This window comes from Nothobranchius furzeri, chromosome 10, assembly GCF_043380555.1.
Source record: "Nothobranchius furzeri strain GRZ-AD chromosome 10, NfurGRZ-RIMD1, whole genome shotgun sequence".
Lineage (NCBI taxonomy): Eukaryota > Metazoa > Chordata > Actinopteri > Cyprinodontiformes > Nothobranchiidae > Nothobranchius > Nothobranchius furzeri.
In genome coordinates this window covers 45,441,989-45,459,631 of record NC_091750.1, presented here as the reverse complement: position 1 = coordinate 45,459,631, position 17,643 = coordinate 45,441,989, and the positions used below count along the sequence as shown (strand labels likewise).

At 42.7% G+C, this 17,643-nt stretch overlaps 1 protein-coding gene and 1 long non-coding RNA gene across 5 annotated transcripts in view; one reads left to right on the top strand and one right to left on the bottom strand.

Moving 5' to 3' along the window:
• nrg2a (neuregulin 2a) overlaps positions 1-17,643 on the top strand; it is a 101,416-nt gene that overhangs the window by 45,365 nt on the left and 38,408 nt on the right. For all 4 annotated transcript variants that reach the window (XM_054730522.2, XM_054730520.2, XM_054730521.2 and 1 more), the window contains exons 2-3: positions 2,307-2,472; positions 3,419-3,537. In XM_054730522.2, the coding sequence (XP_054586497.1) occupies positions 2,307-2,472; positions 3,419-3,537 (285 nt within the window). The remainder of the gene's footprint in view (positions 1-2,306; positions 2,473-3,418; positions 3,538-17,643) is intronic.
• LOC107386390 (uncharacterized) lies at positions 22-1,515 on the bottom strand. The gene is made up of 3 exons (XR_001573096.3): positions 1,361-1,515; positions 527-590; positions 22-191 (listed from the first exon to the last, which is right to left on the bottom strand). It is a non-coding gene; the product is annotated as an uncharacterized lncRNA (long non-coding RNA).

The window sequence follows — 17,643 nt, the reverse complement described above, 5'->3', positions numbered from 1 at the left end:
GTTTATGCTTCAGTGCATGAATAAAGTTTTATTTTACCAAACTCCTGGGACATAAACATGTAGAAGTAACTGCATGAGCAAACTGCAGAAACCGATCTAGAGACTCCAAACTTCATCTGCAAGGCGCCGCCACATCAGGCGCCTTTATTCTCCAAATATCTTCAGTCGTATTTTCAGCAGGATGCGGTCCTCTGAAAAAAATAAAATAATAAAAAAGCAGGATAATTTTAGCTACGGAACTAAAAATGGCTACATTTCTATTGATCTGTGAGCTATTTTCAACTTGACATCGTGTTATCTGTGATCCCAAAGGAAACTGAGCTTTACTGTAAATATCTGATGGGAAAATATCGCGGGATTTAAAAAGATAGACATATAAGTAAATAAACAAACAAACAAATAAATAAGGGGTCTTGACAGATTGTGATTAGTGGAAGCTGAGAAGTTTTTAATGGTTTCTAAAATGCTGTCTGAGCCACTCTGAAGTGTGTTTCTGTGTAAAACGTGTAAATAATGAATATATTACCCGTTGTAACTGCCTTCCTAAGCAGCCTTTGTCTGGACGGCTGGTCCACGGCCAAAGTGTCTTTCTGCCGTCAAGAAACAACTTCAGTCTCCTAAATTTTACAGAACGCTACTTCATAAATATATTAAATATTCTAGTTATTAGAAACTGTAAACATCCCAGCAGCAGTGAAAAGCAGCACATCTGGTGGTTTTTATGAATCAGTGTGAAAATGGAAGCGTTTGGAGCATCTTCACTTTGGTCTTGGTTACCTTTGACCTCGCTGTTTCCTTTTCAGTCCTGTTAGCTATTTCTGTAAGCTGAGGCCATTTAGGAATCTGTCTAATGGGTAAGACTAATTAGTTCTTCCCCTTTAACTATGCCTTTGACATCCTCATCAGCTAAAGCGTTACATGCTGCGGTGTCCCGTGAACCCCTGTAAACAAAAATGACCTCTAGAGAAAGGACAACTCCTCCAAACGCTGCAGAAAAGGCTGAAAATGACTCATTTGTTTGAGGCTGGCGTGTCATTTGTAAAACATTTGTTATTAAGGAGACAGATTTAGAGATGCTAAGATGCCTAGAATAAGACACTTATAATAAACTGCATACTATATTATATTTCTGTGTATTGTTATAATATTACATGAATATTTCTAATCCATCTCCACCCAAATCCAGAAGGAGAAAAACTGCAGCATCATTTTTTTAAAGTTTTCTTTTCCGACACACGTCTCCTTTACCAGGTCAGTGAAGTAGGACACGCTGTCTGAAAAGAGAACAAGCTGAGGAGTGTGTGATTGTGTGTGTGTGTGTGTGTGTGTGTGTGTGGGAGAGGGGTATTGAAGTCATTACCTGTGTGATCTTCATACTGCTTGTCATGCTTTGTTTGTCTTCATCCAACTGTCATCCTTCAGAGGGACACAGCAAGCAGCTGTAATTTGTAGGACAGCTTAGTTCAGCATGTGCATGAAATTGAGAATGTTACTCATGGAGGATGTGTGTGTGTGTGTGAGAGTGAAAGAGAGAGAGAGAGAAAGAAAGAAAGAAAGAAATAAAGAAAGAAAGAAAGAAAGAAAGAAAGAAAGAAAGAAAGAAAGAAAGAAAGAAAGAAAAAGAGAGAGAGAGTGTTTGTCCGTAGGGAAGAGATTGTTGAGGAGGTACCTCAGCCAGCCCCTGCCTGACCCCTGCTCACCCATTCTCTCTCTCTCTCTCTCTCTCTCTCTCTCTCTCTCTCTCTCTCTCTCTCTCTCTCTCTCTCTCTCTCTCTCTCTCTCTCTCTCTCTCTCTCTCTCGCTCTCGCTCACTCTACCCTGGATGGGTCTCCTCCTAAACATGTATGCAGCTGTTATCTGGCAAGTGTTGCTGCATGTCGACTGTGTGTCATCTTCATGAATGCATGTTTTTTAGATTTGTATTTTACATAAAAGTCACAAGAAGTCCTTTTTGGATTTCATTTCATGAACGTTTGAGTGTTTTTTGTGCTTTAATCGAGTACAAGCTGGAGGATGCTTGCTAAACCTTGCCTCAGGTGTTTTTGTAACCGTGAAGCCAGACTGAATATGAACATGCTTATTAGTCCAAGGAGAAGCTGAGGATGTCTCCAGTGACCACATCTGGAGGTCACCTGAGAGAGCTGCTGGCGCGCTCTGCTGAGAGGGTTATTGGCCCAACTCCTGCGTCTCTCTTTCTTGTCTTCTCATAAAACAGCCAATCGTACACACATCAGGTTTTCAAGCTGTTGTTTTTTGTGCTGTTTCTGAATTTTTCTTATTTTTGTCTGTCCCCTTTTCCATTTTAGCTGCGGCTCCAAGGTTAAAACCCATCAAGAATCCCATATTAGTGGACGAGGGGAGCAAACTCATAGTAAAGTGCGAGGCCACGGGAAGCCCTGTCCTGACCTACACGTGGTTCAAAGATGGTAACGAGCTGAAGAAAAACAAAAAAGTCAAAATCAGAAGTAACGCGTAAGTACAAAACACCAAGTCCCGGGGGGGGGGGGGGGGGGGGGGGGGGGGGTTTGCTGTCTGCAGTTGTCCTGGTCTATTGTCTGTTTCTTCTTTGGTGCTTTTAGTTCCAGTTGTTAAGTTTTCTTCTTTGTTGTTGTCTTTTTCAAAATGAAGGTAGATTTTAGTATTTATTATGTTTTTCTGTTTTGCTCCTAGTACATTCTTTGAGTGTAGATGTGTTTGGTCCTCAAAGGCCACCATACGTGCACTTGGAAACAAAACGATTGCAACTAAATGTGTTTAATTCCCCTTATTTCTGACATTTGACTGCATGTGTAATTTGCATTTTTCTGATATATTTTTTTAAATCTTCATCGGGTTCAGGCGTCCTGATTTACAGGTGTCTACTTTTCCAAAACCCTCCCTGTATACTTGGCAGCACTGATTTAAATTAGCATCCAGGCTACCTGACATTGCTGTCGCCAGCAAGTTTTATAATGATGAGCTGGAAATTAACAGTTGCATAACTGAATCAACAAGCTCAGAGCAAAAAACATGAATAAAAGAAAGAAATCGCTTCAACTTGCTTCAATCCTGTAATTACCCGTCAGTGACACAATGTCTGCTGATGAGCTAAAGTTAAACAAGGTTGCTTTTGAGAAGAAAATGCCCCAAATAAGAGATTATGGTACAGTAGAAAACCCTTAGTGCAGAATAAAATCTAAACAGGTGTGGTTTTAAAACTATTCAAACATTTTATCCAACGCTTTTCTCATTAAATCTATTCCACCATAAACAAGTGATCACGAGTCGCTGCTGAGTTCATGCCACGCCGGTTCTTGGCCTACTGTCTACCTCGTCATTTTATTTTTTCTCCCTCATGTTTCCACTTGTCGTGTTTCCATGCTATTTCCTCCCTGCCCTGATTCCCTTGACTCAGCTGAGTGAGTGTTGTCACCCACAGGAAATCCTCCAGAGTCCAGATCAGCAAAGCAAAACTGGAGGATTCTGGGAATTACACGTGTGTGGTGGAGAACAAGCTGGGGAAGGACAACTCTACTGGCACCGTCAACGTCCAAAGCAGTGAGTACCGACTCCTAAGCAACAAGCAGAGTTGCACAGATGCACCAGCTTTGTTGTTGTCATGACTGTTCTCTTGCCAATTGAGTGATCTAAAGACGCGGTCACAAACAGGCATGCAGCAGTAGTAACACGCATGGAGAACAACTGTCCACACATGTGGTTCTGGCCCATTACTCAGAGGAATGGTGCATTGTACTTGGCAACGAGTTGAAATAGATGCAACAGAAAGTTTGTCATTCAATTCAGTTTGCTGGAGATACGAAATCCCCCTTGAAATCAGATGAAAAGGTTCATATCTAAACAAATAACACGCATTAACGAGATATGGAATTATCTAAAAGCCGGTGCGTTCTTACTGAGCAGTGAAAGCATTTCTATAACAGCTGCTTCCGTTTAGGAAGGTGGTGAGGTTGTGTTTGCTGCAGGAAGTGTTAGCGGTAAACATGTGGCTACTCCACTGCTTATTTAGGTTGATGAAGCCACAATTCAAATAAATAAAACAGAAGAAAGCTAGTTTCAGGGAACTTTAAGCTGCTTTTGCTTCTCTTTCAGCCTAATAATGGAACCAGATGATCCAGAGGAGATGCTCGGGGGAACGTGTGAACAGCATTTGCTGCTGAATGTGAATTCTGTCAGTTAAAAGTTCAGATCTTCTGAAGCGAGGTGCTGTGGAAAGGAAATGTCATGAAACATGGTATTCTCTGAGAAACAAGTGGAGAAATATGCATTAGCACCGAGCTAACGGCTAGTCTGTGTGGAAAAGTTGATTCATTTCATATTAAAGGGATACTTTGCTACTTATTCATATTTTTAAACAAATTTCTTGCGCCAGTATGTGCTAAAATGACCCTTTACAGGGTTATTCAAAGGCCACCCAGCCCCTGTTGCCCCCTGCGGCCAGAATATCCCACTTGCAACTTCAAACTGGCGGGCTGATCTGTTGGGACTTGATCTGGCATACCTGGCGCTGCACGTTTCCTGCATTTTTTAGATCATGAACACAGCTGATTTGTTTACTTTTGTGATGAATCACTTCTGTAGACACTAAGGAAGGCTGGGGAGACATTTCAGCTGTTAGATTAAGGCGTTACGAAGACAGATGCACAGCGGAGATGGATTTAGCTTTCGGTTCTACAAACAAACACAAGGGAGTGCTAAAAGCAAGCCAGGAACTTTCTCCCCTTTAAAAACAACCCTAGCATCAAAAGTGTTGAAGCAGTTTGTGTGATGAATATTTTACAAACCTTATACATGCGTAAATTTTGCATAACATGGTAATTGACTTGGAAATCGGTGGTTTTTTGCAACAGAAGTTAGCGATGAAGCTACCTGATGGCTAGCTGGACATGTGTAATATTTCTGTCAGCATAATCCTGTAAAGTGAAGCTGATGGTAGCATATAAAGAAGTGCACTCATGTGAAATATTTGAGGTTAACAATGTTTAAAACTGTTTTGGGTAGCTGCTAGCTTACTTGTGCTAATCTAAAAGCTAATCCAAAAGCATATTTGTGCTTTACCTTCACTGGACTTGAATGTGGAGTGGCTTCAGAAATGTAATAGTTGTTTGATTTCTCACCACAGAGGAGTAGTTCTGACAGCAAGGTTTAGAAGTTTGGACGTTTGGCTCAGTGTTCACATGAAGCTCCTCGCTCTTTCTTTAAGGCCACTTTTTAGAGCTATTGTTTACTGTTAGAAGACTTAAGCTGAATTATTAGAGGAACAGCTCTTTTCAGATAAAGAAAGGGCCCATTGTGTTTGGAAATGTGGAGATCCTAAGGAGTTTTAGCATGCAGGCTTCACATCCAGCAAACAACTTTACAGAAAAGAAGTCATCCGTCTTGCGTTTGGAAGCGCTGCACGCTACTTTGACAGCTAAACAGCTTCTGTTGGGTTTTATAAGCAGATCGTGTGACTCCTCCTTCTATGTGCTTACAGTTTGACACTTTGCTTTATCCCAGCGTTATGACTCAGTGTATCACTTTACTCATGACAATGTAATGTGTAACGGGTCGCTGCCACATGATTCCACAACACACTGTGATAACATTTATGAAAAAAAGGCAGCATGACTATTATGTTAAATGGTAATTAAATAAAAGAGGTTAAAAATCTGGAGACTCGCTGTTGACAGCACCTGTTTGCCAGAGTATTCACTGGAAGCCTAGGAACATGTGACTCAAGGGGCTTGAAACTGTATATGACGATCTTAGCAGGCCAAAGTGTTGGTAATGCAAAAATATCAAAGGAAATCTAAAATTACAAAGCAGTGAGCATGTGGGGTGATTCCCACAGTAGTCATAATGGATAAAACATGACTGAGCAGTGATACCGTGCAGTGTTTTCACTTGCAGCACAGACTATTTAAAACAAGTTGAACAGGATATCCTTTTATGTAGTGGAATTATATGATAAACAAGCTAGCAACTGTGAAAGTCTATGTTAAAGCACATTTGTCCCTTTTCATTGACATCCGTGCCCCTCCATTCACTTTCTGCACATGTTTTTGTACTAATTCATCCCTGTGCATTCTCTGTGTGGTCGTCTGTCAGCGTTGACATTTCCCTAAATCACATGTGGATGCTCCAACAATGGCATCACTGTATTTTCTTTCATGCCCTGTGATCACTAGATGTCTGTCACTGTGTGTTTTGTTTGTGTACGTGTGGATGTGTTGTTAACTGTTCAATAAAAACGTCACATTGCGTTCCAACAGCACGCCTACTTTTGTCACGCTTCAGGGGAGAAGGCAAGACAGGGCGAAGCTGGGGTGATAAGTTCTATAGGAAGCGGGGAGACTCACCTGGAAATACAAACATTGATTACCCACAACATTATGACCACCCACCTAAGGATGAGTGGGCCAATTGTTTCGCTGCAGAGATAATTCTGAGCTGAGTAAACAGAGACACCTCTAGACCCTGAAGCAGCTCTTAGGCTGGTGGATACAAGGTGGGGCTTTCGCTTGTTTATGTCGAACACTCAGACAGAGATTTCATAGGCAGCCCAATTTTCTTATGTTCCTTAAATTTGTTTCATACTTTTGACAAAAACAATTGCGAGGCGCTGAAGATAGGCGCCAGTCCTATATAAAGTGCCGCGGCTGTTTACAGCAGACTTTCAGACTCGGAACGGCTTTGCGGCCCAACTCAACCGCCGGTACAAACCCAGCCGCAGTTTTGATAACTTTAAAATACTATTGATCTTAAAATATTCAAATAAATAGCGTACTTACCCATTTTTAATGATTTTGAGTCTCACAAAACACGACGACAAGTCTGATCACTTACAAACAATGGAGTCCCTTCCCGCTTCCTGTTCTGAAGTCCTGCGTGATGTTGTGACAATCACGCGACTTTCCAAGAGGTGCTCAGCGGCTCGGCGCATCCTGTGGGACCACTTGACTTCTCAAAATTTCGGGTGTGACACGGTGTGGCGCGTCCACCTCCTGTGTGCCCCAGGCTTCACTCCATCTGTCACAGTCGTCGTGTCCTTGGACAAGATCCTTCACCTTCCTTGCCTGCTGGTGTTGGGGTGGTGGCCTTGCTTTGTCACTGTGTGCTAGGCCAGCTTTGGCTACATTGTAGTTCATCACCACCAGTATCCAGTGTTGGGAGTAACACCGTTTAAATATGACGGCGTTACTAACGACGTTCTCTTTTAGGTAAGGGAATAATCTAATTAATTACTTTTCCACTGTTGCAACGCTGTTACCGTTACTGGGGACGGAAGGTTGTGCGTTACTATGTGCTTGTCGAACGTTTAGCAACAGTGTGAGGCTTTCTGACCGCCACACTTCAGCTGCAGCCAGGGAGAGAGAGGTGTCGGTAACGCACTCACAAACACGATGATGATTGGCCGGGTGGGCGGATACCCTCAGTGTCTCAGTCGCTGCCTGCTGTAGACCCAACAGAGCAGTGATGGAAATCACGCCGTTTAAAATAATCACGTTAATAAAAAAAATTTTTCTTTCTGTAACGAGCAAACTAATTAATTACCGTTTTCTTTTAGCAAAACTATCATTTCTGTTACTGATAAGGAAATGCGTGCGTTAAGCACTGCGGTGTGTTGAAGCTGTCATCAGCTGATCAGGAGCTAAAGAGGTAGATGTTTTCATCCAAGCGCATCACGGCCCGTGAAGAACAAGGAAGACGCGATTAATATCTACGGCTGCAGACCCGCAGATTCGTTGCTGCAGGTGTGGATCTGTGGGGGGTCTGCAGCCGTGCCCTTAGTGTGACAGCAGGACATCCTGAAGGTCCGCTCACCTGTTCACCACTCAGACGTCCTGATCTTCTACCTTCCTAGATCATCCAGCTGTAACCTGTTCCTGATCATGTCTTTAGTCCCGCTGTAACACTGATGCACCAGTCTCAGACGTCATGGAGCTCCGGTGTTACTAGAACTACCTGTGTGTGTTTACCACCCAGCTTCAGCTCTTCTGTGGTTGGGTCTGACCCAAGTTACTAAATGTGAGTCCTCCATCAGGCTTGTGCCTCTTCTAGTGTCATTTTAAAGGACTTTATTTATTTATTTAACCGTTACTAGATTACGAGCAACAGAAATGCTACTAATAACACACAATTATGTGAAGCTGGAAAAATTAAAATACTGTACAAAATTACATTCATTTCTGTAATTTAACTAGACTGAGAGACCATTTAAAGGCTCGGGAACATTTACATGTGTTTCTATTTGCAGTTTTAAATTTTAGCTGATTGGGGTCTTGTTAAATATCGCACAGTGACCTTTTAATAGTCTAGATTAGTGTAATGCTCCTGTTAGTAGTTCCTCCTGTTAAGTGCTTATTTATTTAAATTATTCAGGTTTATAAAAAACATTTGGACACACATTTTATTATGATCCAGTCACTAGTCATTTATATCTCACTATTGTAGTAATTCTTGCATGCTTTAATGAAAAAAGTAACTAAGTAGTTATTTTTCTCGGTAATTAGTTACTTTTATAATCTTGTAACTAAGTTAGTAACTGAGTTACTTTTTTGACAAAGTAATCAGTAACTCTAACTAATTACTTTTTTAAAGTAACGTTCCCAACACTGCCAGTATCACTGTGTGAATGGGTGAATGACTGGTTTGTTGTAAAGCGCCTTGGGGGATGGTAGGATGGGCTGTATAAATACAGACCATTTACTATTACCATTTATTTAATGAAGGGTTCTGTTTGTTTGGTCTTTTTAAGCTACTGCCTGCGAGTAGGTGTTAGGGGTATAAGTGGATTTGACTGATCCAGATGAAACATACATTGATTGGTTGAGCATCCCAAATATTCTTCCACCACCTATGCTCATAAACATGGATTTGCACGGGTAAATCAGAAGCACAAACTAGGATTAAATCTGAGACCATAGTCTTGCTTCCACTATATAAGTCTCAGGTCATTTCTGGGAGAGTGAAAGGTGACAGGGAGACACGATGGCTCGTCTTCTCAGCCGTTGTGTCGCCACATAAAATCAGCCCTTTCAGGATTTTCCCAAGACATTTATCGGTTTCGGAATTGGCCTGGAAACGATCTTTTCAGGCGGCCCGGTGAAATGGAGACACGTACACCTAGCAAAGGTATCGACAGTAGAAATGGGCCTCAATTTTTGACCAACTTTGACTGCTAACATGCACGAATAAGCCGTCACTGGCCTTGACCCTGACTCCTCTTCGCTTGTTTTCCTTCTGACCACTTTGGTACGTCCTGGCCTCTTCAAGCTGGGAACGTCCTGCAACAGCTGCTGTGGTGACTCAGCTGTTTAGGCATCAAATGTTGGCCTTTGTCAAAGTGCCTCAAAACTCCACATTTGCCCATTTCCTTTCTGCTTTCAACACATCAGCTTCAAGGACAGAATGTCCACCGAGAGCCCGAATTCCCCTTCGCTGATGGGTTTCATGAACAAGATAATCAATAGCTTCTCATGTCACCTTTCAGTGGTTATAATGGCTGACTGGTAGGTGAAAAGCTTAAATTAGTAAATTTTGAGAAGGAAAATGAACATTGCATTTGAAGGGAAGGTAATCAGAGCGAGTTTCCTCTTTCTTAGGGACGTATTCCACCTGGAAACATGTCGCTTGTTTCATTTAGACCAGAAGCAGTTTTCATTCTGAGGTCATCGGAGAAATGGCTGTTGTGTTAAGGTGCTACAGCAGTGTACTGTTGCCTGCTGCAGTGTGTTGCCAGAGCAGCATGTAGCCGCAGTATTATCTGTGTATGTGTGCCTTCCAGTGAGGGAAAGCAAAGGGGAGGGGTGCAGATGTAGATGGACAGAGTGAGAGGAAAGAAGAGGGGAGTGTGGATAAAGGGGAGGGGGAAGACGGGAAACAAGGGACTGCATGACAGAAAACAGACAAAGATATTAGGGAAAGCAAGGAGGACGTGCAGCTAATGGATAGAGAGACAGGCAAGCGAGGAGGGGAAATACTTGAGCCTGCTGTGCTGCAGAGGACACTTTCACACTCATTTCAGATGCATTTGGAGCTTGTAAGCTCTGCACCCGTTTTTACTGTACTTGATGTCTGCATGGAGGAGCTAAAGCTTCTTTAATTCCAGCGCGCTGACGTTGTCTCATTCTGCTTGTTCAGGGCGAGGTGTCTGACTACATCAAAGCCTTTTAGAGATGTAGTTTTACGCTGAAATGAAGAAAAAGTACAAAAAAAAAGGTTTAAAAATAAAGGAGCAGCTCTGCACAAATGCCTCATCCTGATTCAGTCTAGCACATGGCTGTGTTCGCCGGTTCATGGAAACCAGCACTCAGCTCCACCACATGGTGAATCCAGGCCACCACATCCCAACCTCCCTCACGCTGCAGCTGCTTTAGTTCCCTCACCGTTGGGTTGGTTTTTCCAGCAGGTGCTTAATCAACAGTTAATTAATTTGCCTGTTTAATTATAAAGCATTTGCCTGTTCCCTGCAAAGATATTAAGAGGTATAAATATTCTGTTGCTGCATCTCCCAGAAGAAAGAAAAAAATAATAACTGAAGTTATCCTAAACTTCACATGCTTGAGAGAACACGTGTGTTTTAGCATGCATAGCTCAGAGTCATACACACATGCCAGTGTGTTCAGGGCTGAACTTCCCCTAAAGTGACCCCCCCCCCCCCCCCCCACACACACACACACACACACCCTGCCCCAGCATTCTAAGGCATGCAGTCCACCCTGGCTCGATGCCAGCCACAGAGTTTGCCAATAACATTGATTGATTGGACGTGTGTGGGGTTTTTTCCTTGTGTGTGTCTTTTTGTTGGAGCGGTGGAGGAGAAGCACACACTGATTAAGTGCCAGTTACTGTACGATCACTCAGCGCAGATGGTTGGATGTTCTGCTGAGTTAAATGTTTGACTTTCTCGTTATCTGTGTTCCGGCCTTAAAGCCCATTTAATATTCCCCCTTTCTTTTTCCTGCTCTGCATTTGAAACGTGGGATCAGGCTGTGCTGCTTTCCTCTCTGAAACCACAATTAAAAAAAAGCAGAGCTGAGTACTTTATTGTTTGTTTTCTGTCATAATAATATGTGTCTAACTTTTTTACCCCCTGTTGGTCTGGATTATTGCAAGTCCTTCACAAACGCCTGCCTTTCTGCGATTGAAGCGACCCCCAGTGTAGACGCCCAGGGACCATTTGTTGTGCATGTGGTCCGACCTCTACCCTGTAATCAGTCTGGCATGGAGAAACCTGCTGGCCTCCTGCAGCATGGTGTAGTATATCATCAACTGTTTTCTGTAAGGGCCAGCTTGGAGAGGCGATGCTAGTCAAAGCGTGCTTGTTTCCACACGGCTTCAGATGAAGGCGTCCCGTTATCCTGGAGGCTGCCGTGTTGTGATAAGCGCCTACGAGGCAGCCATGTGTCTGCAGGCTGCAGGTCACATCCTCAGGGGGCTGCTGCGCACAGCTCCACTGAGCGCGTGTGTTTGTGTGTCCAGGAATGTGTTGATGGAAATCACAGCTGAACATATGATTGCTCCAAGCTCAGTGGTCATGCTGAGGCCCACCAGAAACAATTTTACACGCGCGCACACACACACACACACACACACACACACACACACACACACACACACACACACACACACACACACACACACACACACACACACACACGTGCACGGGGACTCTCCCCTTCCACCAATCACACTTACAAGACATAGACAAGCATTAAAGATGCACACCTTTACTTTAGATTCTGAAATACGTGTCGCGGGAAAATGCAAAACTGAATCTGAATGTCCTGATTTTCGAAAGGGGCTGCCTGATTTTATTTTATTTTTTTTAAGCCTTGCATGTTGTTTTTTCTGATCCACTCGATCACATCTCATTCACACTCGTGAGGCAGCTGCAGAACCTTCTCAGGGTTTAGTGAACGTCATTCAGACGCCAAAAAGATGTTTGTTGAAAAATCAAAAGTTATTCACATCTTCAAAAATATTTGATTCAGCTTAATTCATATTTTTAAAAAACAACTGTGGAAGTTCATGCATGGCAGAAAAGCAGATGTGATAAATATGCCTTTTCTACACCTACGTTCTTGTTAAGGGAGTCTGATCGATGCATTAACTAAAGATACAACCAAATGTGTTGTTTTTCCCCTGTTTTCTTCCAGTAAGTCGTATTATCTGTCTTACGTAAGTGAAACTGTAAGCAAAACAAGATAAACTTCACTCCTTTTATGTCCCTGTACTAAAAACAAAACCTACTCACTCCTGCAACAAGATAAACTCTGTTCCAATGACGCTGCAGGATGTTAGTGGTGGCCTTGGCTGAACATGGAGCTGGTCACTTCTATTGATTGTTGTGGATAAGCAGCAGCGGCCATGTCTAGGAAGAGCAGGCTTTCACATCTGCCAATTGTTCCGTATTTACAGGCCACTGGAGAACAGCTTGTCAGGCTCCATGGATCAAGCCGCTGTGCCATTAGTCATGCCCACTTTTTCGAAATAATCCCGAGTCCAGAGGTCCGGATAGGCATTCCTCAGAGGTGGCCCTCTGATTGTGCCAGAATCCCAGCTCCTTTTTCAGGTGGAGAGTTTTAACCACAAGAATCAGGCTCAAGTCCAGACTTTTCAGAGCCAGAATGATGTTGTAATTCAACAGCAGCTGAGAGATCGGGCTTTAAACAGCCCACTTTTTTAAGTGCATGGTTTTGCTGTGAGCAACAGTTTACAGAAGATTTTATCTCCATCATCAAAGAAAAGTTCTTCGTCAGAGGATCTGAACTTGTTTGTTTTTCTGTCACCCTTGGTCACATGGCAGCTGGAGCTCACCAGGTCCATCAGTCCTTGTTTTCCCAGGAAGACTGGAGACCATCTCACCCACGCCACACTGTGTTTTTGTTTATCGTCAGGACGTTTTGTTTTAGTGGGCTGCATCCGGCAGAGAGCACAAATCTTGAGTAAGTGAAACAGTTTATGTCACGGGCGGACAAACTCCTACAGCATCTTAAAGCCACATGCTGGTGCAGAACCATCCGGGCCACGGCTGGCAGACTCCGACTCACCTGATCTGACTCCAGGCTTTAGCCGACGGGTCAACGCCAATGTACAAATGAACCATAAGAGCTTATTGAGAAACTTTTTAGGGATTCCTAAAGAGCAAGTTCACTGAGAAATCCAATTGTAATTGTTACTTTTCAAAATGATCAGTCGCTCTAAGTTTAACATGTAGGCTAAACATGAAAATACTTGTCTACCCCTATCTCCTGCATTGGCCGCCAATGGAAAACAGACAAAGCAAATCTTGGGTGAGAAAATCATGCTGTCATTTAACATTCATGGACTCACCCATCTTGACTCACAACGAGGAAGGCTGCTGTTGGTTATGCATCCAGGAGAACGTCTCAACAAGTAGAAGCTAACCGTTAACATTAGCAGCTCCACCACACAGCAGAACTCCTCCAGGCTTGTGTTGCTTGTGGAGATAAAACATCAACGTTGCAGAGCAAACCGAGTCAGTGGTAGAGTTGCATTGCTATTAGCCAATCAGAGGTGAGATGGTCGAACATCAGGAAATAAACTTCAAATCCTGCGGTTTTCTGCCACTCACTCCTGTGACTAACTTTTACTTCCTGTAACAGGAACCCAGAGCTTCTTGTCCACAGAGGTCAAATCGCAAGGTGTTCATTTATACCAGAGACCACCGCAAACGTGTTAAAATAACAATTTAATGAGAGTTTTAAAGAAAAATACAATTTTTATGAATTTAGTGTTCTGTTAGCATTTAATAATAATAATAATAATAATAATAATAATAATAATAAAGTTTGTGACTCTGTCATGATTTTTGTTCATTTTCACGCTCTGTAGCTGTGGAAGAAAAGGGGGAAAAAAGAAGTCTTAACTTTATTTTATTCTATGTGTTTAGTCAGGATCGGTGTGCTGTGGGCTTTGGTAATGGCTCATTGTGTTTAAATTTACCAAAACAGTAAGACACATAACAATTACCGTAATTTCCGGACTAGAGCGCACCTCAATATAAGCCGCACCGGGCTAAAAGCCGCAGATATCTACTGAATTGAAAACGTAGTTTAACTGAACGTAACTGAACTGATCAGTATCAAACAAAACAGAAAAGTTATTGATTAGTTTATTCATCGTCCTCCTGCGCACTGAAACCACTGAAGCCTTCTTCTTCTTCAGTGTCGGAGTTTAACAGCCTCAGAAGAGCATCGCCACATATCTTTTCTGTGGCGATGTCAGTGTCGCTCTCCATGTTGCTGTCATCATCCCAGGTGAAGCTGGGAAAACAAGCAGCGCCGTTTTACTGTGAAAAAAATCCTCCTGGGCGCTTTCCGTAGCGCTCCTTTAACCATTCCTTCATTAGACTTTCTAGCATCCATCCTTTCTGGTTGACTAAAGCCGCACCTCATTATAAGCCGCATGGTTCAAAGCGTGGGAAAAAGTAGCGGCTTATAGTCTGGAAAATACGGTACATGGATGAGTACATTCTGCCACCCAGTTTAACCCTCTTCTGGGTCTGAGTTCCTTTTTTTGCACGGTGTGTGGTTACCAAGGTTACTGCAATAAGCCACTGGTAGCAGCTTTAACATTTCTTTTGGTCTTTGTTCTATTCTTAAACACGTCATTCATCAAAATGTGAACATTTAGTCATGTTTCATCACTGAGCTGAAGTTGGAGTTTTGGTTCATGTTGTACAGTTTAGTTTGATTAAAAAAACCTGAACATGTCTGAACCAACGTAAGTTATTATTCTGGGTTTCTGGATTTTATTACCATCAAATGCCAATAAGTGCTAAATCAAAGGGGAAAATGTAATTTCTACTAACATAACTAGAATCAAGTATTTTCATTTGTTGTTTTCTGACAGAAAGAATTTGTGGAGTGAGTTACTGCCTATCTGATGTTTTAGACGAGAAGCAGCTGCCTAATCCTGCTGTTAACAGCAGCAGAGGACATCGAGGGAAGATGCAGGAATTACTTTTTTTTCCCCCACTCCTGCTTTGGGTTTCCCCTTCTTGTTAATCTGTGCTGCTAAAGTTATTAAAAGGCAAAACATATCTCCCCTCATGGCAGTAATCGCAGCGCGCTCTGCGGGTCAGTTGAGCCGTCAGCGTGTGAATGGATTAGGATATCTCCGAGAGTGAGGAAGGAAGCAGCTGTCACTTGAAAAGCTGAATGATGTGAGCAGGAGGCGACACGAGGTTTGGCTGTGTGCGAGGCTTTGTGAACTCCTCCAGCACTCCTGGGGCCGAACGTATCAGACACCTAATTTGATAGTACAATAATAAAAGGATCCCCCCCCCCCCTTCCCACAGCTGTCCTGGTGGTCTTTCGCTGTTGGTGACCCCAGCTGCGGATGACTGCGCGGGGTTCTGTTTTAACTTGCCAGATATCTAACAAACACTGCCTGTTTTTGTTACCGCTTTCAAAGAGGAGAAATGATGGCCCAAAATGTTTCATTGCATCATAAAGGCTTGTTTGTACTGAGTTCGTAATAATTCGCAGTTGCTTGGATGTTTTGTGAACACAGCTAGAACACTGAAAAGGGGGCTTGCCAGGAAACTATTGTTCACTCACATCAAACAAGACTCCTTCTCCTCCTGTTACCTTGCATTTTTCAGAGCAGGGCATGACTAATTCTAGGTGCCTTTGTGCTTTTTGCACAATTTCTTTGAGTACATGAGGAACATATACTTACCATTCCATCACCTAAAGCTCAGGAGCTCAGGTCGCCACAGCTGTCTCTATTCCTAAACCTCCCATTACGCTGCTTCCTTTTGTTGGCGAATTGGCGACTGTACTCATCACATCATGTCCGTTTTCCCAGGGATTCTGTATGACTAGTATCACGTCACAGATGAGGCACTGTAGATGAAATTGTGACTCAAGGAAAATTAAAAGGAGCACACATCCTCCCTCAGCTGCCTGTTCTGAGGACGTACGGCAAGTGTGGGTGGTGTGTGCACGTCAGTTTGTTTATAATCGTGAGAGGGCTGCACACACATGCACAAGTAGGCTGAGTGCTTTTTGGCTTTCGGGGAAATGCAGAGGGAAAACCTTTGGTCCTTACAGCTGGACACTACTATAACTGTAAGTACAAGAGCCAAATATGGAGCTGTGGTGCGCACATCTGCTTTAAGGTTACAGAGTTTGTCCTTAATGAGCAACAAGAACCAGACATTAAATGTGAGGATCAAAAACATCTTGACACTTTGCATTTTGGCCTTCAAACACTTCTACACCTAGATTTGTATTACCGTGTGTTTTTTCTTGTCCTGATATAAATGAATTTGTTTCTTGTTCACTTAAAAAACTTTTTATACAAACTTCTCGCATTCTTCTACTTTTTTCAATGTATTTTTTACAAGTAACACAAAAGAGCAACATCATAGTAAGGAGATACTTAGCAACTTTTTCATGTTTTAAGATCATTTTCATGAGCCAGTATGTGCTAAAACGACCTTTTACAGGGTTAATGAAAGGCCACCCAGCCCCTATAACCCTTCCTGTGGCCAGAATATTCCACTTGCAACTTCAGAGTTGCCAGTCAAATCTGTTGCCACTTAGAAAAATTTGAGCTGAAATACCAGGCGCTGCAGTCTGGTTCCAGCATGCTTCCTGCATGTTTTAGATCATGAGCACACCTGGTTTGTTTAAAGGGAAACTAGGCAGTTTTGGCTTTGTTTTAGCACCCCCTAGTGTCCGATTGTAGAACCGAAACCATAACCTATCTTGTCGCTGTGTGTTTGTCTTCTCAACATGTTAATTTAACAGCTGAAACATCTCCCAGCCTTCCCAACAGACATTTTACCACAGGGTGTCATTTTTACTTCATTTCTACATCATGCACCTTTAAAAAGTCAAACGCACAGCAAGGAGATAGGTTTTGCTTTCAGTTCTGCAAACGGACACTAGAGGGTGCTAAAGCAGGCCAAATCTGCCTAGTTCCCGCTAATGGATTTGCTTTATCTAGAGTGTAGTCATATAAAATTCAGAGCTGTTGTATTTTATTCAATCATTTGTATCAAACTCACTTCTGACCCAACTCTGTAATAATTTCCTTGTTACCGTGGTAACCCATGATGGACAAATGAAACACCAACTCAAACTTGGTCCATGTGTTCCCCTTGTTTGACATTGAGAAGCTAGCTGCTGACTGACAGATTAAAGGAAGAAAAAATAAGAAACCAGCTATGCATTCAACACCTAAAGGGCTAATTTAGGTGTTTACCAACCTGTTGATCAGCCACAGGCTTAGCTGGTTATTAATACTTCAAGGCTAGCGAGTTATTGGATGGCAGCTGTAATCCACAGTTCTGCAGTAAACCAGCTGCCTGTGAATTTACGCTCCTGATCTTATTGAATTTGTAAAGCAAACATAGGTGCGCGCCATCTTTAGGAATGGCGTGAACAGTGATGGACTTGATCACAGTCCAATCCTTTGGTCTCAGCATGATAATTACAAGGCTTAGCTTGCTAATGACCATCTAACAGTGGCTGATTCAATGGTTTCCTGAGTTAGAAGAGAAAAGGAAGACAGATGCAGCCACCATGATGTGATTAATGGCATTTTGAAGAAGTGTTATGAAATGAACTCACTCGTCTGGCATTTTGTTGTTGCTACCTTGATCTTTTTGTTGCAGAGAATTGC